The following is a 19,313-nucleotide window of genomic DNA, read 5'->3' as shown; positions in this document are numbered from 1 at the left end:
TCCTAGTTAGTTGACAACCTTACTTGAACAGATCTATTCTAGAGCTCGTACCCCTGTGTCCTTTGATCACAAGTACTCTTGGTTGGGAAAGCATAATCTAATTGGTTGAGGTCTTGAGAGAAATGTAAATGTAAATGTTTTTTTATTTTTAAATGGAAAGAGGGAAATGTAATCAGTTGGTTTTAATTCTGCAAAATATAGTGTTAATTACTTTACAAGAGATTTGCTTCAATCCCATCACAAAAAAAGAAAAAGAAAAGAAAAGAAAAAAGAAGAGTGAGATTTGCTTCGAATTCTTTTCACAAATTATTATTATCCAATTACTAATCATAATTACTTTCTCCCTTCTATTTTTTATTTCTCAAAAGGAAGGTGATGAGTAGTAAGTAATTGTGAATTTATGTCATTATGTTGATCTAATTACAACTAGGATTTTTTTTAAAAATTTACAGTTAGTAAGATTTGGAAAAAGTCAATAGTTTTGTATCTCAATTGATTTCTTTGTCAATAGTCTAAATACTTAATTCCTCCCTATTGTAACTATCAAATTATTATAAATAAAAATTTTGAAAATTTTTTATTTTATGAGATCAGCTAATAAATCATCTTCTCATAATATGTGAGTCTCACAAAATTTTGTAGCCCACCAAATATGAGAAGTGCACTTCACATTCATAAAACAGTTATTTGAACCCTATTTTTTTTTTTTTGGAGAAAAAATGTTGGGCCTAATTTAGCTTAAACCTGTTCTCTAAAGAAAAATAAAAACCCTTAAACCTAGTTCTTAACGAAGCAGATCAATGACAGGGAAGAAAAAAAAATGCATGTCATTTTCTCTCTTTTTAACAACCAATTTTCAACATTATCAATAATTCCAATTTTACCTACATCATCATAGAGTTTCCACAACACACCAAACTAATAATAATAATAATTCGGGCTTAGAGCTTGTCAAGATTAATTGTTCTTTGTCCAATTTGAAATACGGAAAGATTCCCATTTTTCGTAATATATCCATCTTGATTCTTGAATCACCATTGCTTTTCTCCCAAGATAAGAATAGTGGCAACAATCACTTCCTTATCAGCTTCAAACCACCATTTTCTTTTGCTCCTTATTCATGCGACAATTTAAATGTAGACCATCCAATTAAGATAAGCACGAAACGAATGTTAAAATAAGCATGGCTAATACCTAATAACCATCCAATTTATTGCCATTGACAAATGTTCTGGTTATCAAAGAAGCTGTGTGATTGAAGAAGCAGGAACCAGCAGCAAGAGCCAAGAGCTATGTAGGAAATGCCAATCTCATTTATATGGAAGTTTCTCAAGTTACATTTTTTAATCATCTTATAAGAAAGTTACTTGGTAACCAAATATAGTTTCGGCATGTCCATGATCTAAACCAAATAAGAAACATCAAAAACTTGCATATGGGGAATCTACTAAAATAAACTACATAAAAAGAACCAGATGTTTGGTCACAGATTACGGCCTCCAATCTTGGTAGCTTATTGGAAAATTACTATATGGATACAGCAATGGAATGAGTTGTTCATAATCCAGATGATCTGTTGGCATACTCCTGAACCAATGCCCCAAACAGTGAGGACCTTTCAAGCAAACGAGATGGTTTATCAAATTCCTTTGCTCGTCCTGTCAATGAAGTAAAAATCCACCAAGTTAATCCACAAAAATAAAAAGAGAGGAGGATAGGGGGTTTGAATTTGGGAATTAGCCTCTCCAAAAGTTGAGTATAAGGTTGTCTATCAACCACCTTCCTAGACCTTGCAGAAGTGAGAGCCTTGTGCATTGGTTCTATCTTTTGGTTACAATATGAGTATATTGATCTGTAGCTAGGCATAGTTACACTATTAGGTCAATGATTTGCTAGGGGCTGAGGCAATGTTTGTGCACTTAAGGAGATACAGAGGAACAATTTTAGCTAAAAAGTTCAAGAAGTCTTAAAATCTATTAGACCATTTGCTCAATGTTGATAACTCTTTAGGGCATTCACATTGATGGTTGTAAAACCACGTAATGGCCAAAGCTTTTAGAATCTATGAAATGGTCAATGAAGTAGCACATAATGACTAATGTGAAGCACATACCAGCATCTATAACCAACACTCTATCACAGTCCATGACTGTGGGTATCCTGTGAGCAATACTGATGATTGTACAGTCTGCAAAATCCTCCCGGATGATCTTTTGAATTATAGCATCGGTTTGTGAATCAACAGAAGCTGTGGCCTCATCCATGAACAAGATTCGGCTACACTTCAGCATGACCCTTCCCAAGCAGAGGAGCTGTCTTTGTCCTACACTCCAGTTGTCTCCACTATCAGCCACTAAAAAATACAGAAGGGCAAAAACTGTTAGCCAACATGAAACTTTTGTTTAAGTTTGACAGCATGAAGTAGTGGCAAGAGAGAGTGAGTGTGAAAGACCTGAAGCATCTAGTTTATCTGGCTTTGCAACAACCACATCTTTCAGCTGGCAGCGCTCAAGGCTCTACAGGAATAGAGAATTACAATTATTAATTTTTACAAACTTTAACAATACAGCTAAAAATTGCTAGAGCTCCATATATGTGCAAATATGCATACTGTTATGTAATTTCTCTATCTTTCACTCTAATTGTTACCTTTAGTCCCATAACCCATGGCTGATTCAAACAAACACAAGTTCAAGTACAGATGATGGAGTATATACCTTCCAAATTTCTTCATCTGAATATAAACCAATTGGGTCTATATTGCTTCGAACCGTTCCTTGGAGAAGGACAGGATCTTGAGGAATGATCCCAAACCGAGACCTAAGATCATGAAGACCCAGCATGCAGATATCAATCCCATCAATTATAATTTTTCCACCAGAGGGCTCTACCAGCCTGAAAAACACTTGGATCAGAGTTGACTTCCCGCTGCCTGTACGGCCAACAACACCAATCTTTTCTCCTCCTTGAATGCTCAGAGTCATGCCTTTGAGGACTAGAGGAGTATTAGGCCGATATCTAACCTGCTCGCCAAGTTTCCAAACAACATTTGAATCTAAAAAGGATTATAAGGAAAAGAACAAAAAGAGAAGTTTTTATTACATAACATGAAAGTTCTTTATTAAGTTTTCACTTTTATTTTGAGTGATGAATTCTATCAAGTTATATTTTGTAATTGGTTGGTATTAATAGTGAAGTGTTTGGTGCTTACTATACAATCATATAATAACTACATGCCTCCTATGTATATCGACAAAAAGTAACCTGCAAGTTCTTCAACTCTATGTTGCCATGGCTGGGCCAATTCTGAGAGGGAAGACAATTTGTGATATGCCATGCAGGTTCTGATGGAATGTTTGTAAACTGCTTTATTCTTTCAACTGAAACCATCCGGTTCTCAACAAGGCAACTTATATATATGGTCCAAAAGAGGACGCCATTCAGTGGCAGGCCATAGGAAAGAGATAGACCAATGTACTCTGTCGCATTAGCAGAACTATATTAGTAGGCTTACCCACCAAAACAACATGATAAAGAAACTACTTGTTAGCTTTTGAAAAGAAAAGGCCACAGGTTCTGACTTGTCAATGATAAGACTTAGAAATTCATCAACCATCATGCAATAAAGTGGCACCTGACAGGTACAATACAAATTAGCCAAGTTCATACATGCTCATACAAAGCACCATGTATAGTGTGAATTGTGTGATCGCCTAAGAACTTAACTTGAGTACTCTGGATTTGCATATCAATGAGAGTGCAGAAATGGGAAGGTGAGACAAGATTTACAAATATTTGAAAGCCAAACAAATAAGGAAGTAGCTGATGGTCATAAAGGAAGAAATGAAAATGGACAATACCTGGCTTGATTATATTGCTTGGCAACAAGACCATTAACATGGTGGCAATACAAAGGAAAATGCTTCCAATTAGTTCCAAACGAAAACCCAACCACTCATTTGATCCATTGTTGTGAAAATCCATTCTCAGATTTGCATTGACCCTGTCAATATTTTCCTGACAAAAAATCCCTTGCTTCCTAAAACTGCGGATAGTCATAACACCAGTGATGGTCTCTGAGAAGTGATGAATAATTGGGGCTTTTGTAATGGAATCAAGGCGTGTCAATTCACGAGAGGATGCAAGGTAAAAACCCTGCATTCCAGAGATAAAGGATGTGTTAAACTGTGCTGACTGTTCTCTTGCTTGTTATACAGAGTCTGGATTTTCAATGCACCAGAATTCTCTACCACTAGTGTGGAAAATATGTCATATCAATTCTGGAACCAAGTTTATACAATTTGATAGAACTTAGGAAAAATCCTTGGAAGCTGATGTAAACAAAGCCAAGGAACAAACTGTGTGATACTTAATGGATGTATAAATCATTAGGTTTTGGATCTTAAAATTATTGCAATAGAAGATGAAAGTAACAAGTTAAGAGCTATCTTACCCGGTACCAGATATTCAACCAGACCAGTGGAATTATGAGGAAAACTGTTGGCCAAGCATACTGGCATGTAATGATGATAATGCTAAGCAATGTGAAGTACATTACAATTGCCATGCCCAGAAATAACGGAATGAAAAGATCAACATTGGCTTGATCGGTTGATGCCTGAAATTAGAAGCATTGTCAATTAAAAAATTACTAGCCAAAAATTTTACTTGTTCCTTTTTCTCCACTGACCAAAATGTTTTCATCAAAGACTAACTATAACAAAGTTAAGGCATCAAAACTCACACGACTAAGAATCCTTCCTGAAGGAGTGGTATCAAAGAATGACATTGGAGCATGCAGAATGCTATGGAGAAGTTGATTGAAGAAGCTCTGAGCTGTTTTCAGACCCAAAAAAGCAAAAACGAATGCTCTGACCATCACCAATACACATGAAACAGCTACAATGATTGAGTAGACATTAATGAACAGAGAAGGGCTAAAAACGTGATCTTCAGAAGTTTCATATGCAAGCCAGTAGTCACTAGACATCAGAGATGACTGCCACAGTAGAGTCAGAAGTAGTACAGTTACCACTCCCCACCACCCATATGCTTCAGTGCAATATTGCCTGTACACATCAAAGCTGACACGGCCAGTTTCTCTCTCCTCATCTTCAATGAGCCTTGAAGTACCATTGGATTGGTCTGCAGGGCTGTTTTCACTGTTGGGCTCCTCTTGTCTTGGAGAGTTGTGGGGTGATTTTGGTGTTTCTTGAATATTTTTACCAGATGTGTTACCCTTTACAACAAGATCCATGGAAGTTTCATGGGCAGCTACAAGTGCACTGAAATCCATGCCAGATTCTAGAAGTTCTTCGTACATCCCAGATTGCACAATCATCCCATCTCGCATGACCTTTTCATTATGTATAACAAAATTATAGGAAGGCACTAAATAAAATTAACATATCTTCTGCAATGAAGGCAGTGACTTGTGTAATAATGCAACTCTAAAGATATTTTAATACAAAATTTAAGCTTCATAGGATCAAAGGCAGGGATGTATGAGTGGAAACTTTGAACCATTATTGTTCATGACTCAAAAAGTTGAGCGCCATTATAAGCCAATCAGGTGCAGATGATTTTATTTGTTTTAACAGTAATGTGAATCAATTAAGAGATTGTGTTCATAACCTGAACCTTGTTGAATAATAAGAATCTATATTGCTAATGCATGTGCTGAAGGATTGTTAACTGCACCCATGTCAAGTGTATATGAACCTTACTTGATCAATATGTTACAAATAACGGGAAGTTACCATGAAATTTGAAACATTGCATTTGTATAAGGAACCATGGGAAAGATCATCTACTTACAAATATAAGATTGGCATTATGCAAGAAGTCAACTTGATGGGTTACGAGTAAAATGGTCTTATCTTTGAGAGCTCCATGAACACATTCCTGAAACAAATCGTTGATGTTAGGATCCCCGAATTCTTTGCAATGAAATTCAGAACTTCATTATAAATGTTAATATCATTTTGGAGTGATTTACATAACATTTTGCCTGGTGTTTTATTGGCTGAAGAGCAAGAGCTCATGAATACCAAAACAAAATATGTAATGTTTGATAACCTTTTTCCCTGGTTGGATTGATGCTACTTAATTTTAATTGAAAAAAACACTTGACTGCTAGTTGTAGTACTAGAAAGAAAAGCCCTCATGAAGAGGGTCACCAGCATATCGAGAGAGCAGCAGGTGCTACATGCAATTTGACAATAAACAGACATAGAGAGCACCACATGTTTCAAAAATTTATTAAATTTTGTTTCAACCTTAAATATTTCTGAACCAGTCTGAGCATCAACAGCACTAAATATATCGTCAAGAAGATAGATATCACAGTCCTGATAAATGGCTCTAGCAAGTTGTATGCGTTGCTTCTGGCCACCACTCAGGTTGATCCCTCGCTCTCCAATCTCAGTCTGGTCTCCAAACTCCATAACTTCCAAGTCCTTCTCCAAGCAACAAACTCTAATCACTTCCTTGTATCTCTCTGTGTTCATTGGCGAACCAAAGAGTATATTTTCTTGGATTGTCCCATTTCGGATCCATGAAGTTTGTGCAACATAGGCTGTTGTCCCACAAAGTCTGACCTGTAGGAGAAAAATAACAGCCAAAGTACATGTCAACATCAGTATAGATGAAAGAATTTTATGTTACATTGTAGCATCTACAAGCATGTGTATGAATGGGATGCCTCATTTCTCAGCATGGCCACATGGAATAGGAGACGAACTTTTGGACGTTTGAGGACATTGAATACCCCATGCTGGTGCTGAAGCGTAATTTCCTGAATACTCTATATGAATGAATGGTGGCTTTGAGTGGCCATTCCTTTTCTAGTGTTTTAGATTTTATGGATAGCTGTACATTTCTTTAATTTTGCTGACTGCTGGTATACTAGGTGCTTTTGTTGTTTTTATTTCTTTTCATATCAATAAAGCTGACTTACTTATCAAAAAAAAAAAAAAAGGGCATGGCCACATGGAATATGCGTATACAACTGCAGGATGCTTCATGCTTCCGCAGCATGATGTTTACAAAAGATGGATTACAGGTATGTGTGATTATTAGAGCCCCTTATCTGGAGAAGCAGAAAAAACCAAGCATTGCTGTTTAATTCATAAGAATACTAGCAAAAATAGTAGTTGGAATTAGTAAATTAGTCATGGTCTATGCATATGTTAATATGGAATAGCCATCATAGGCCCCAAACAACCAATTCTAACTGTAGAAGAGATTTTGCACGTCTTAACCTCATTTGATATATGTTATGAAAAAGACATACCTTTCCTCTGATTTTGTGCATTTCACCAAGAATTGCAGCCAACAATGAAGACTTCCCGGATCCAACAGTCCCAACAATTGCAGCAAGCTCCCCTTTCTTGATCTCCAGATTCAAATTTTTTAAAACCTCCTCACCACCTTCATCATCCCATGAGAAAACCCCATCTTTTACCTCCACAGCAATGCTACCATCAAAACCTGCCTCTCTCTCCATTGAAGCCTCATCCAGTTCCCTACTTTTCATGAATCCATCCAACCTCCCAAGGGAGATCATTGCTTGTGAAATTGAGATAAGAGACTGTGGGAAGTTGCGAATTGGCTCCTGCAGTATTTTAAAAATAGTTGTAGCTGTGAAAACAGTTCCAGCATCAAGAGGAATGCCCCAAAAAATTGCAACTGCAAATGCAAGAGCTGCTAATACAATTGGAGTACTCCAGAGCACGACCATGTTACAGGAGACTGAGTACATGAATTTGCCAATCCACCCAAACTCTGATTCACGAAAAGATTGTATTCTTTTACCAAAGTACTCCTCCCACGCTTGGAACTTGATCACACGCATATTATTGAGCATCTCATTTGTGGCCTTCATCCTTGAATCACGGTTTCTCATCACATTGTACTGGAAAATGTTGTTCTTTCTAGTGCGCATCAATACAAAAGCCAAAACTACAACAACTCCAATCAATGCTGCAATCATACACACACCAAGATAGCCATAAAGAAGTGCCAAAGCAACACCAAGTTGTAATGGCATCAACCATATGGCATGAAGCTGCATCATCATATCAGATAGCTGTTGAGCATCAACAGCCATGTAATTAACAATCTGGCCAACCCCATGAGCCTGCCGTGAGGAACATGATAATCTGAGCCCCTTCTTGTATAATGAGGTGATGAGGCTGGATCGAATGAGCATTCCTAGTTTCTGAGACTGGAAATTAAATTGGTGGGAACTAAGGACTTCAACTGTTTTTGCTATCAGGAGGATCAATACTAGATAGTATCCTTCATATGGGGAGCTTCTTTTCCCAGAGGTGAAGTCAACAAAACTTTGGATGAGGACTGGGCCAATGTACATGACTGCCAGCTTAACTATTGATAGAAAACCAGTGAAAGCAATACCTTTCCAGAAGCACCTAAGTAATGTGGTGCGAACTGGATGGTTAGAGTTTTCTTCTGGCTTAGGCCAATTCATTTCAAAGAGCTCCGACATCCTTTCAGCCCGAAGATCGGGTGGAAGTGAAGGAACTTCATCAATTTTAAGAGGGGATTGGTATCCCTTATTTAGTAATGGATTCATCCAAAGCCACGCCCCTCTAGAGAACAAAGAAGCTGAAGCATAGCCACTCACATTGGAACTTGTTGAAATTGATTCATACAAGTGTGTTCCTGAATTCACACCTGATTCTGATGGTCTAATCACACTAATCCCAGATGATCCTCGCAAGGCCACAATAAATAAAAACATGGATAATGGAAGGCTAACCAAGGAAAATATGTCATCCATTCTCAAAATAAGATCCAAGTTGCCTTTATAAATAGATATGAACCTAGTGATTGCTGAAACAGCTACTAAGCATGTAAGAAAAAAATTTGCCATCCAATAAATTCTAAGGAACATAGGATGCATAATAGCTTCAAATTTCTTCTCATGTGCAAGCAGGATGATAATTGCTACATGGGTTACTGCTTGAGCTATCCGAAAAATAATTTCTATAGGCTTCAATGGTGAATGAACACTTGGAGTGAAGGATAAGATAAATAGGACTGTGTCAAGTATTGCAAGCAGAGTTGTAACCAAAATAGATAATTTGTACCACATGGTGATTCTGCAATGAGATTCACTCCCCAGAAGTGGTTTACTGATGGAGGAACTGGATTCTCCATTGGAGCTGAATCTAGAATAGAGCTTTTGGATTGATACCACCATAAGGGTAAGCATGAACATGAAATCAATGGATGAAAACAGGACTCTTTGAGGACATGGAGATAAAAAGATGAATGTCAACCATTGAACGAAAACTAAAACAGGAGATGAATCATCTAGGGAACCAACAATGGAACTTGAACATGAAAGGGATGTGAACTTTGTAGCAGAAGACATTTTTCAAAGAAAAAAAAAACACCCCAAATTTGATGCTCAGTCACTGACCTTCTTCAACCTGCTTCAAGAAGTACATATATAACTTCTGTATTTCTTTACTAACACAGTTTTTGGAAAGTGGAATTCATGAACCCAAATGACACCCGTTGAAATAGAAAGAAATACAAGAAAATAAGCAAAGAATGTGAAATTTTTATGAAGGAAATCATGAACAGACAAAATCGGTTTACCCTTTATTGCATGGAGATCTGTGTCTCAACAAACTTAGTTGAAGCACCAAGCAGGTGAAGTGTCGAAGTTGTTTTTATGTGAGATTTGGCAACAGATCAAGAAAGTTACAAATGATTCATGCAAGATGAGATTTAAGTATAGACTGAAAAGTTAATGGCCTTTCCAAGAAGAAAAATAGAAAAAAAAAAGATTTGTAGATTACATTGGTAATGGTTCAAAATCTTATAAGAACAAGGAAAAACTTACATAAAGATTCTTAAACGTTGTATTATATATTTTTCAATTCAATTCAATTCAATACGTGGTTATATTAAACTATGCAACATGAATTGTGTTATTTTTTTTCCTAAAAAAAATTTGGGATACCATGGGGAAGCGGTTTGGCGGCCTTGCCATGTGCAGTTGTTAATTTTTTGCATGGCATATAGTATGAACCATGATGTACATGCAGACAAGGTACTAAATGTAGTATAAGAATATTTTATGAAATGCTGATGCATAGAACTGAGATAGACTTCATTTTTTTTTTTGATAATATGGTTGACAACAATAAAGAGCAAGAGAACAAAAAAAAATAACAAAGGGACTCTTTTTTTTCTTTTTCTTTTTCCAAATTATATTTCTTAGTTCTTCATTATTTCCTGTCAAACATTAAAGAATCTGAAATCTAAGAACACTAAAGATTTAGTTTTACTTTTTTTTGTCTTTCTGATGCAAGGATTTACTTAGATATACACTCATCATTTCACATGTTATTTGACTTATGGCGCTATTGGTAATCTTGAAATTGATTACTATCTAATAAGTCAGAAGCAAACCATGCACTACAAAGTGTCTTCGTCTGCTTTAACTGATGAATTTTTGTCTTAAGGGAATTTGGATGGAAATGGAAGTCAATGAAATTGAGAGGAAGAGGCGGGCTCTCTCTCTCTCTCTCTCTCTCTCTCTTAAAATGTCGATTCAACACCGAATACATGAAATAAGAGTACAAAATGAGGACCACAAGGTATCAAAAAAAAGACCACAAAAAAATGGGCATAAGCAAGACCTCAGTGCTTAATAATCAATTTATTGGGTAGTAATATGTAAGGACCACAAATGGAATTTGAGTCTTCACAGTCGAGCTCTGCCATATATTAGATAATATTTGCTTCGTTCATAAGGTGATTCCACATTGACTCTTCTTGGAACTTGTCATTTAATAACACGAGAAGATAATGATTATTTTTACTAAAAAAAAGACAGTCCTAGAGAGCTTGCACACACTGACGTGTTCAAGTAACCACAACCGGGATTCCAGAAAGCTGTATGTGCATCTAGAATTGATTTGCATCTGTTGGAGAACGAGCATAGCATTAAACATAACATGTAAATATTTAATGTAATCAGATCCAGCCACAATACCGTAAATCAGCAATCAGATCGTTCAACTTGGGTTGTTTAACTTAATTACTCAAGCCGTAAGTATAACTTTTTAAAACTTCACTTAAGGTTTTTACAGCTTTTTAAAACTTTACTTAGGTTTTACAGCGTTTTAAAACTCCACTTTTTTTCTAAGTACGATACAAGTATACACCTGTATTTTTACCAATTTCAGTAACAGAAAGTTAATCTAAACGCGGGGTCAGTATGATACAAGCTTGATATGAATTGTGCTCACATTTCCACCAAATTTATCTACTCACAAATGAATGATCAGATTATAGTTCTTTCACCTTGAGTCTACTTTTTGTTTCCTTTTTTGGTTGAGATTTGAGAACTCGAATAAAAAATATTCAACAATTTTTTTTTTTTTTTTTGCTGAATAAAATTATTCAACATTGGTTCAGTCACATGCAGCAGCGGCAGTTTTTTAAAGAGTGTGAGTTTCAGACATATTCCCGGACACTAGGTATCTCTGTAACAATACCAGCTGACAGCCTTAAACAAATATTAAACTAAGAAATACTATTTTGACTGTTAAAGGATGATTTGATTATTTGTATTATATCTACAAAATACAAAGTAATATATTGATTTCAACCAGCAGCCTAATTCTATAACGCGGTTAATCATGCCTGTGCTGCCCAAAACTTCAAAATGTAATACACAGATATCTTCTGCCCACTAGAACAACATTTTGCTTAACAAAAAAGTGGTAAACGTAAACAAATCTAGACTTTTTTTTTTTTTAAAGAACAAAACTAGACATTGAGGATCACTAAACCTGCATAAAGTAACATTAGCAAAGTCATTTCCAATTCTTGTCCTTGCACAACGAAGAGACTCATCTAGTTGTGATTTTCATCTGAAACAATTAAAAATACAAAATTAGCAATTTGACCTTGAGTGAAGCATTTACATTATCACAGTTCAGATTAAACTACCCAGGTCATCTACCTTGTTACATTTCAGACAAGCTGCACAACAGCAGCCACACGTAAGGTCCCATTTTGGAGAAGATCAGCAAGCTCATCAAATAAAAGCGCTGTTCGCCAACCCCATCCCTTTGGAGCTTTTGGTAAAAGAGTGCCTGTTTGTTTGAAGCTTCCAAACACCATGACTTCCCGCTTTGATGGACAAATCAACTTAACAATGAAATGCATAAGAAACACAGAATTAGAATGTGAAAGTCATACAATTTATGTAAGACAAGCAGTGATTAAATTGACGGCAGTTTACTTGGATACCTGATAACGGGCAGTAACCTTTTCACGAGAGTCCACATACATATGAACCTGAAAGCAAATGGTTAAAGACTTAGTCTGGAGCTCTGCAAAGCACTAATTAACAACTTCGTTTATGGTCTATATCAATCAAGACACTGACAAAATCTTTGGTGGCATTTGAGATTCACATTACCAATAGAACACAATAACAAAGGCGTGATTTTTTCTTTTTCTTTTTTTGAGGAGAAGAAGAAATATTTTTCATTATTGCTATGAAAAACCATCTATTGCTCTGATAACCAGGAATATGGCTGACCTTTCTATGGGAATCCATTATCTCTGCTTTTCGACGGTGAAGAAATAAACCTAAATAGATAATATGAATTGCACTCAGTTAAGGCAACGAAATTTCTTATAACACTGATATTATAATAAAATAAAGAGTATCGAATTTCCATGGTATATCTTTACACAGCTTTAAACATTACCAAGTGTTCGCCGTCCCTGAGGGTCCTCATCATTAAAAGCCTGAACGCTAACCTAAAAATTCAAAGAGGGAAATAAATTCTGTATCAGATCATTGCAAATAGATAAAGCCTCATCATATATCTCAAGCTTATATATACACAAAAAAATTAGTAGATATTTTAACACCTTCCATAAAGAACCAGCATAAAAGACTTCAGGAGAGTGCTTGACTTGGCCATCACTGAGCCTGTGAACATCCTCAAATTGCACCCTGTAAATCCAGTAGAGAATTAACACAACACATATTTGAGACTTTCTTAAGTTTAGCAGTCAACAATAAGAGGGAGTAGAGGACGTTGGACAGCTGCTAAAGCTCATTGCCAAAGAGAAAACTGCTATATATTAGCAGTAGACCAAACTAACTTAACAATCCAATCTGACCAACTTGAGATGGAGACATGAGAGCAAGAAGAATCATGGAACAGCACCCTAAAAGGCCTAAAAGGGATAATAAGACTCTGCTTTGCTGAGTCTAATAAGGCTCAGGTGTGGAGCCTTCCCATGGACCAAAACTGCTCAAAAGTAGAACACCATAGAAACTTCACTGACTTTATCATAAACTTTGACCTCTCTACGCTAAAAAAGAATTGGGAATAGTGGAAATCAGTTCACGTTCCACTTTCAAAGTCAGTCAAAACCAATTAATAGATTGTAGTTAACAAAACTTGATCAGCAAAAGATTCAACAGCAATACCTATTATCCTCAAAATATGAGAATTACGTAACCAAATAGGAGGTGAAAATAAGTTATGCCGGTAACTGTATCCACAAGATCACAATTTCTGCAGTATGTAGAAGACACTCCCTCTGACATCTTTTAAAATATAAAACTACCATACAAAGCACGTCCATAGCAACTGAAAGCAAAATTATGACTTACCCGAAGCGAAAAGGAGGAAAGTGACTTAAAGGTGTTTTCATATCCAAAGATATAGATGAACTGTCTGCATTTTCCCACTCAACCCCAACAGCATTCTCTGGTGACTCAAGCATCTGCATTGGGATACTGCTTGTACTTGGCCCTGCAACGGAAGTTCCAGACATTCTGCTCTGCGTATTGATTTCGTACCCCCTCTCTGTTTGATCTTCATGAACATTAGTTACGTTACTCCCTCCTTGGCTTAGGCCAACCAAAGCTGTCAACCCATCTCCAGAAAGATCTCCACTGTGGTCAGGTCTTGCCTCTGAATCATCATTAGCAGGAGACTGCTGGCAGTTTCTGTTGCCCATGCCAAAAGGGACACGTGAAAAGACAAAACGTGTTGGAGGCCAAGCAGTTGCAGGCACAAATGTAGTTCCACGTCCAATACCTGCAAGCCCATCAATAGGCCCCCTAACATGCACACGTACTGGTCTAAAGAGGCCATTTGCTTCACCTTGAGCAGATTCAGCAACATATACATTCCCCATGTTTCCAAGAGAAGTATTTTGATCATGCTCTTGCATGTAATATGCCGTGCTAGTGCCTCCATGTGAAAAACCATATGGCTGCCTACAATTGCATGCCATACTTGTGAGGCAGCAACTTCTGCATGTATCAGCACCAATTTCTTGTACCCTTTGGCTTAAAAGTATCTACACAATAGACATATATTAAAGAAAATATAAATTTGTTAAACAAAAGCACAGAAACAATGTGTAATCATAAATGCTTGTATCGGGAAAAGATGTCCAAACTTCCAGTGGTGGGAAATTGCAGAGAGGCATTGTAGCCACTCTGCTAGCTCCCATAGTGGTCCTCCTAAACTGAATCAGCCAATCCATACAAAAATTATGGCATCCTCAATTTCTTTTGAAAATCCCATACATGAGTAAATGACTAGGAGAATCACCATTGTAAAAAATTAGGTCACACCATGTTTGTGTGTCACATCCAAAGGGGCAACACTGTCACAGGAAGCATGGACTCTTCAAATTCCCCAATGTCATAAGCATTTTTATAAGGCACTGGGTATAGAAAATTAAAGAACAAGACCCAGAATCAGACCTGTAGCCAAAGACCGTCATTTACAGCTTTGCAAGGAAAACCCAATTCTTCAAGTTGCTTTCTCACATTTAAAAGGGCCTCAAAAGACATGTTGCTATATAAAAGAGAACCCCCTTCAAATATATTAACGAATGCATCATATTCCTCCCCACGGACCCCAAAATTTCCTTTAGCATAACCCTTTAGTTGTCTCTTGCCCACAACCCTGCCACCCCATGAAAGAGAAGGCATGCCACATCTTCCCCAATCATTCATCATGAGCCCATTACTGGAAGAGTTCATTGAAGAGCAATTCCTTGATTGATCCCTGGCATGCCAGCTATTGTTATTCAGATGGTAGCAAGAGCCTTCTTCAGATGGCCCTTCCATAGCCATTCCAGTGGTCCCCAGTCCACCTGCTCTAACACCTGTTGACACTTCAACAAAGGAGCATGAAGTTCTATATCCATCTATATCTGCCAATGAGGGACTCAATGATGAAGGCCCTTCCACGTTGCAGGGGTAACTTGGCTCCATATTCAAATGAGAGTATGCAGCCTCTTGCACCTGTTGGCTAGAATTGGAAACTCCTGTTTGACAATCAACCACACAATCTGCAAGCTCTACCAGAAGATTATGAGCAGCATCATGGCCTTCAACGTCATCTTTTAAACTCAAGTGTCCTAGTTCAGATTCCAACATTTTATTAGCGCAGCTATCCATAAAAATTTTTCCCTGTTCTTGAGGAGAGTCAGAGTGACTATCCGTTCCAGTCTCAGAACCACAACTCCCTTGTTCAGAATGTTCTGCCTTGCAATGGGCAACTTTGTCAAGGAATGTGCATAATGCCAGTTCAAACCTTGAAAAAAATAAAAAATAAAAAAGCTGTTATCCATCTTTAAAGAAACTCAAGCTGAGAGACACAAACCTCAGAGGTTGTCAATACCCCTTACCGTTTCTCTTCACTAGGTACCCACAATTCATCTGAGGTTAACAATGCATGCAAGGTTTGTGAAGAAAGTTTAGGAAGCACCTATGCATGACAGGAAAATGCAGATAGTAAGTTAGACTGAACCAAAACCAGAAACATTTACTAAACTGTGAAGTTGCAATCCAAATCATATGAATAGATTTTCAATCATGCTTTCAGATGTGGACAAAGAAAAAAAAAGTTTTTCGAATAAAATAGGTAGAAAAGAATTCCTGCGGTTCAAACAAACAAAAACAAAAATGAAAGTTGCATAGGAGCAGATAAATGTCCTAGATTCCTCAAAAAAAAAAAAATCTTAAAATTAAAAGAGTGTATCACATGATGTGAACACAAGAGATGCATTCTTTATCAAATTTCAACTTCATGTTTAATGACACTTAATGTCAGCCCAAAAGATTTTTTCAAAGACAAAGTATACTTCCTTGTCTTCCCTTCCCACATCCACCAGTTTCATATTTGTTAATATTGTCACATGTTGTCCCCGGTTAAAAGGAGACAAAAAGGTATAGCTACCCAAAACTCACATGCTGCAACAGCATAGTTATCTTTATTTCATACCTCTTTCAACTCCATGGCACCACTTTGACAAAGGTAGCCCCAGCAAGCATTTCTCACCCGCTCTCCATGTATGCCATAGTCTTGGCTCTCTGCAAAAACCTGAATTACAGGTCAATAATGTCAATAATTCAAAGAGGCTGATAGCATATAGTTGTATTAGGTAGTAAAAAGAGGCTGCATGAGCATCTTGAACCTGATATGCTAAGAAGTTGGAAGTCCATAATTCGGATATAATAAAGTCTGTGCATATTGCACACAAATCCTGCACGGAAAAACATCAACTTTTAACCAAAATGCACTGCTTTCAAAAGAAAAGGATTAAAGTAGAATGATCCACCCAGAATGCGGAATCTTTGGTATGCAATGAGGAGGAAAGATTCAGTACTGCCCATTATAAAGAACATACTACCTGAAGGTCAAGGAAGGAAGCAGCAGCTAGGACTCGAAATGCATTATTATCAGTAAGCTTAGGATGGTGTCCATACAGATATGCCAAAGCCGTTGCAATTGCTTCGCCATTAACATTTTTATCATCTACATGCAAGGTCACAATTGGAGCATTGGCTTCTTTCCAATGACCATGAAGCATATTCCTACCAGAAACATGAGATGTCAGAATATGAAGTCGTCAAGCGTAACTTGTAAGCATTAGGACTTAATAGACCACTATAAATAAAATAAATCAGAAAAATTTCAGTAAGTGAAATTATTTTCCCCTAAATTCTCATCAATATGCAAACTGGTGCATTTTTCCTTTTTACTAAATTCATAAAGGGGAGGTGGATAATGAAATACTGAATTCTTCAAAGGTGTGTGAATACTTCAGTCTTCTACTGGATGCTAATTGCCAGAACAACAAGCCATAATTCCTGGAATCATCCCACTAAATCCATTTCTTTTCTACAACCTATTTATCCTTGTTTCTTCTCTTTCATCTAATTTTCTTTTACACCATTTCACAAGCATTACATCCAAAAACATAGTCATACTTATAGAAGCCGCCGGTACCACGGGTTAATTACAATTTACCCACCTACCTAAGGTTTGGGTCAAATTCGATTCACCAACCTATGGTTTAATAAGTTTCCACTTTCCTACCTAAGTTTTAATTTTGTTTGCTTTTTATACATGAATTTAATGTATTCAGATTGTAATAAGTTGCCAAGAGCCTTGTAGCTCAAGGACATTATCTGATCTCTCTAATTAGGAGGAATTCGAAATTAAAAAAAAAAAAAAATTGTAATAAGTTTTCTAGACCTAATTTTCAAAGAATGTGATTTAAACATGCGACTCTTAGTGATTTTGAGCTAATTTTGCACAGCAATGTGACCTTAGGTAGGTTTAGATATAAATGCAACTTTTTAAACCATAAATTGGCAAATCAAATTTGGCTCGAACTACAAGTAGGTAAAATGTGATTAGCCTTCTACTCAATTGAAAAGCATAGAGAATGCTAAAACTTAATAAATTAATGATTGCAATATCAATTTAGAATGAAAAGCAAACACAATTTGTATGCAATTGCAGTATAGTAACACAGCTTTAGATTGTTCGCTTAATTTCTATCTAGCTAGGCTAAAATACTTCTTTTTAAAAGTAATAATTTTCTTAGAGCTACGCTAAAATACCATTTACACTTCTTCTAAACCGATCCTGTCCCGTTAATATGAAAACTTGCATTTTTAAAGCCACAAGTATTACAACAATATCATCGTAACCTTTTGCCAACATCCATTAGAATTTTACCATCGAACCACACATAAACGACGCCATCTTGGACATAAAAAATAGAAGAAAAACATCATTTTTAGGCGGTTTAACAACGAAAATGTGATGGAACATAACAAAATGGGCACATCGTCATCATTACAATAGTTTAGCATACGTAAATTGCAAGTCTTGAAAGCCACGGGACCCGATTAGAAGTGACCCCAAACTTAAAGGGTATAAAGTGCATTTCAACCAAATAGCTAAACTCTCAAACCATTCAATAGCAACAATCCACACACACACACACACATATATCAATAAAAAATTAAAATTGTCTAGAATAAATTGAATAATAGAATTACAATTCAACTCAAATTAACAAAAAATCTAAAAGTTGCACTCATTTGTCTCAAATTACCAAAAGGCCAACCATATTCACTTAAATTACGATCAACATGGTGGAGAGAGTTGGGAACCTAAAAAGTTTTCACTCACATTTGTCTTTCCAATTTCAAGAAATTTACAAGCACCGAATCGAATTGCCATAAGAAATTGCAAAAATTACAATCAGACCTGAAGTAGGAGCTGCGAGAGAGGATCAGACGGTGGAGGCGGTAGGTGGAGCCCATGGCGTTGACGACGATATCGGAGAACGAGCCGGAGTTGAAGCCCTCCATCTGAATATGGTCGCAGAGGGAGGTGAGGTTGCAATCCAGTGCGCGGAGCTCCACGCTGCTCCGGTCGTTGTCGGAGTGCTGCTGCTGCGACTGCGACTGCGATTGTGAGTGAGTGTGGGAGTGCGAGGGCGGGATCGTCATTTTCATCTGGGGCCCGTAGGACCGGCTTTTCGGGTACTGGGGCTCCATTCGGGTTGGGATTTTGGTTTTGAAGAAGGGAAGGGAGGGAAATGGAAGTGAGTGTTGGTGGTGGTGGTGGTTTTTGGTTTTGGATCAGAGAGTCATCGGTGAAGGAAGAAAGTCTTTAAACAGTTGAGAATTTAATTGGTTACGTGTGTATGGGGCTGTTAACTTTTTATATGCGTCTGGAAAGCATAAATGCTTTGCAGATAAACGGTGCGTTTTGATAGGATATTTTTGGATTGTTTTTGAATTTTTCTAAGTTTTTTTTGAAGAGGAATTTTTTTTTTTTTTTCTAAGTTTTGGATCAAAGAAAAATTATCTTTTAATTTCCTTTATTTAGCTTATTGTGAGATGGAGTTGTTTTCTATCTCATGCCAAACTAAATAAGGAATGTCAAATGATAGATTTTCAATCTATTTTA

The 19,313-nt window shown here is 36.8% G+C and overlaps 2 protein-coding genes across 3 annotated transcripts; both read right to left on the bottom strand.

Annotated features, from left to right (window-relative positions):
• Window positions 1-1,335: 1,335 nt before the first annotated feature.
• On the bottom strand, window positions 1,336-9,403 carry LOC115950823 (ABC transporter C family member 14-like). The gene is made up of 11 exons (XM_031068077.1): window positions 7,295-9,403; window positions 6,279-6,599; window positions 5,818-5,904; window positions 4,745-5,356; window positions 4,454-4,618; window positions 3,861-4,155; window positions 3,265-3,479; window positions 2,718-3,023; window positions 2,453-2,516; window positions 2,114-2,353; window positions 1,336-1,658 (listed from the first exon to the last, which is right to left on the bottom strand). Exons 1-11 carry the CDS (start codon window positions 9,398-9,400, stop codon window positions 1,558-1,560), a joined length of 4,512 nt encoding a protein of 1,503 aa, XP_030923937.1. The 5' UTR covers window positions 9,401-9,403; the 3' UTR covers window positions 1,336-1,557.
• A 2,195-nt stretch (window positions 9,404-11,598) lies between these two features.
• Window positions 11,599-19,042, bottom strand: LOC115994741. Of its 2 annotated transcripts, XM_031118976.1 has the most exons (13): window positions 18,606-19,042; window positions 16,732-16,915; window positions 16,516-16,584; window positions 16,323-16,421; window positions 15,727-15,806; window positions 14,795-15,632; window positions 13,688-14,382; window positions 12,934-13,018; window positions 12,768-12,819; window positions 12,596-12,645; window positions 12,301-12,348; window positions 12,011-12,198; window positions 11,599-11,918 (listed from the first exon to the last, which is right to left on the bottom strand). In XM_031118976.1, the coding sequence occupies exons 1-12, from the start codon at window positions 18,896-18,898 to the stop codon at window positions 12,022-12,024; spliced, it is 2,670 nt and encodes an 889-aa protein (XP_030974836.1). In that variant the 5' UTR covers window positions 18,899-19,042; the 3' UTR covers window positions 11,599-11,918; window positions 12,011-12,021. The 2 variants fall into 2 exon arrangements, with proteins under 2 accessions (XP_030974836.1, XP_030974837.1); XM_031118977.1 differs by lacking the exon at window positions 18,606-19,042 and having other exon boundaries at window positions 16,323-16,411; window positions 16,732-16,755.
• Between the last annotated feature and the right edge of the window lie 271 nt (window positions 19,043-19,313).

This window comes from Quercus lobata, chromosome 6 (assembly GCF_001633185.2).
Source record: "Quercus lobata isolate SW786 chromosome 6, ValleyOak3.0 Primary Assembly, whole genome shotgun sequence".
Classification (NCBI taxonomy): domain Eukaryota; kingdom Viridiplantae; phylum Streptophyta; class Magnoliopsida; order Fagales; family Fagaceae; genus Quercus; species Quercus lobata.
The sequence above is the reverse complement of the archived record's forward strand: the minus strand, read 5'-3'. Positions and strand labels throughout refer to the sequence as shown.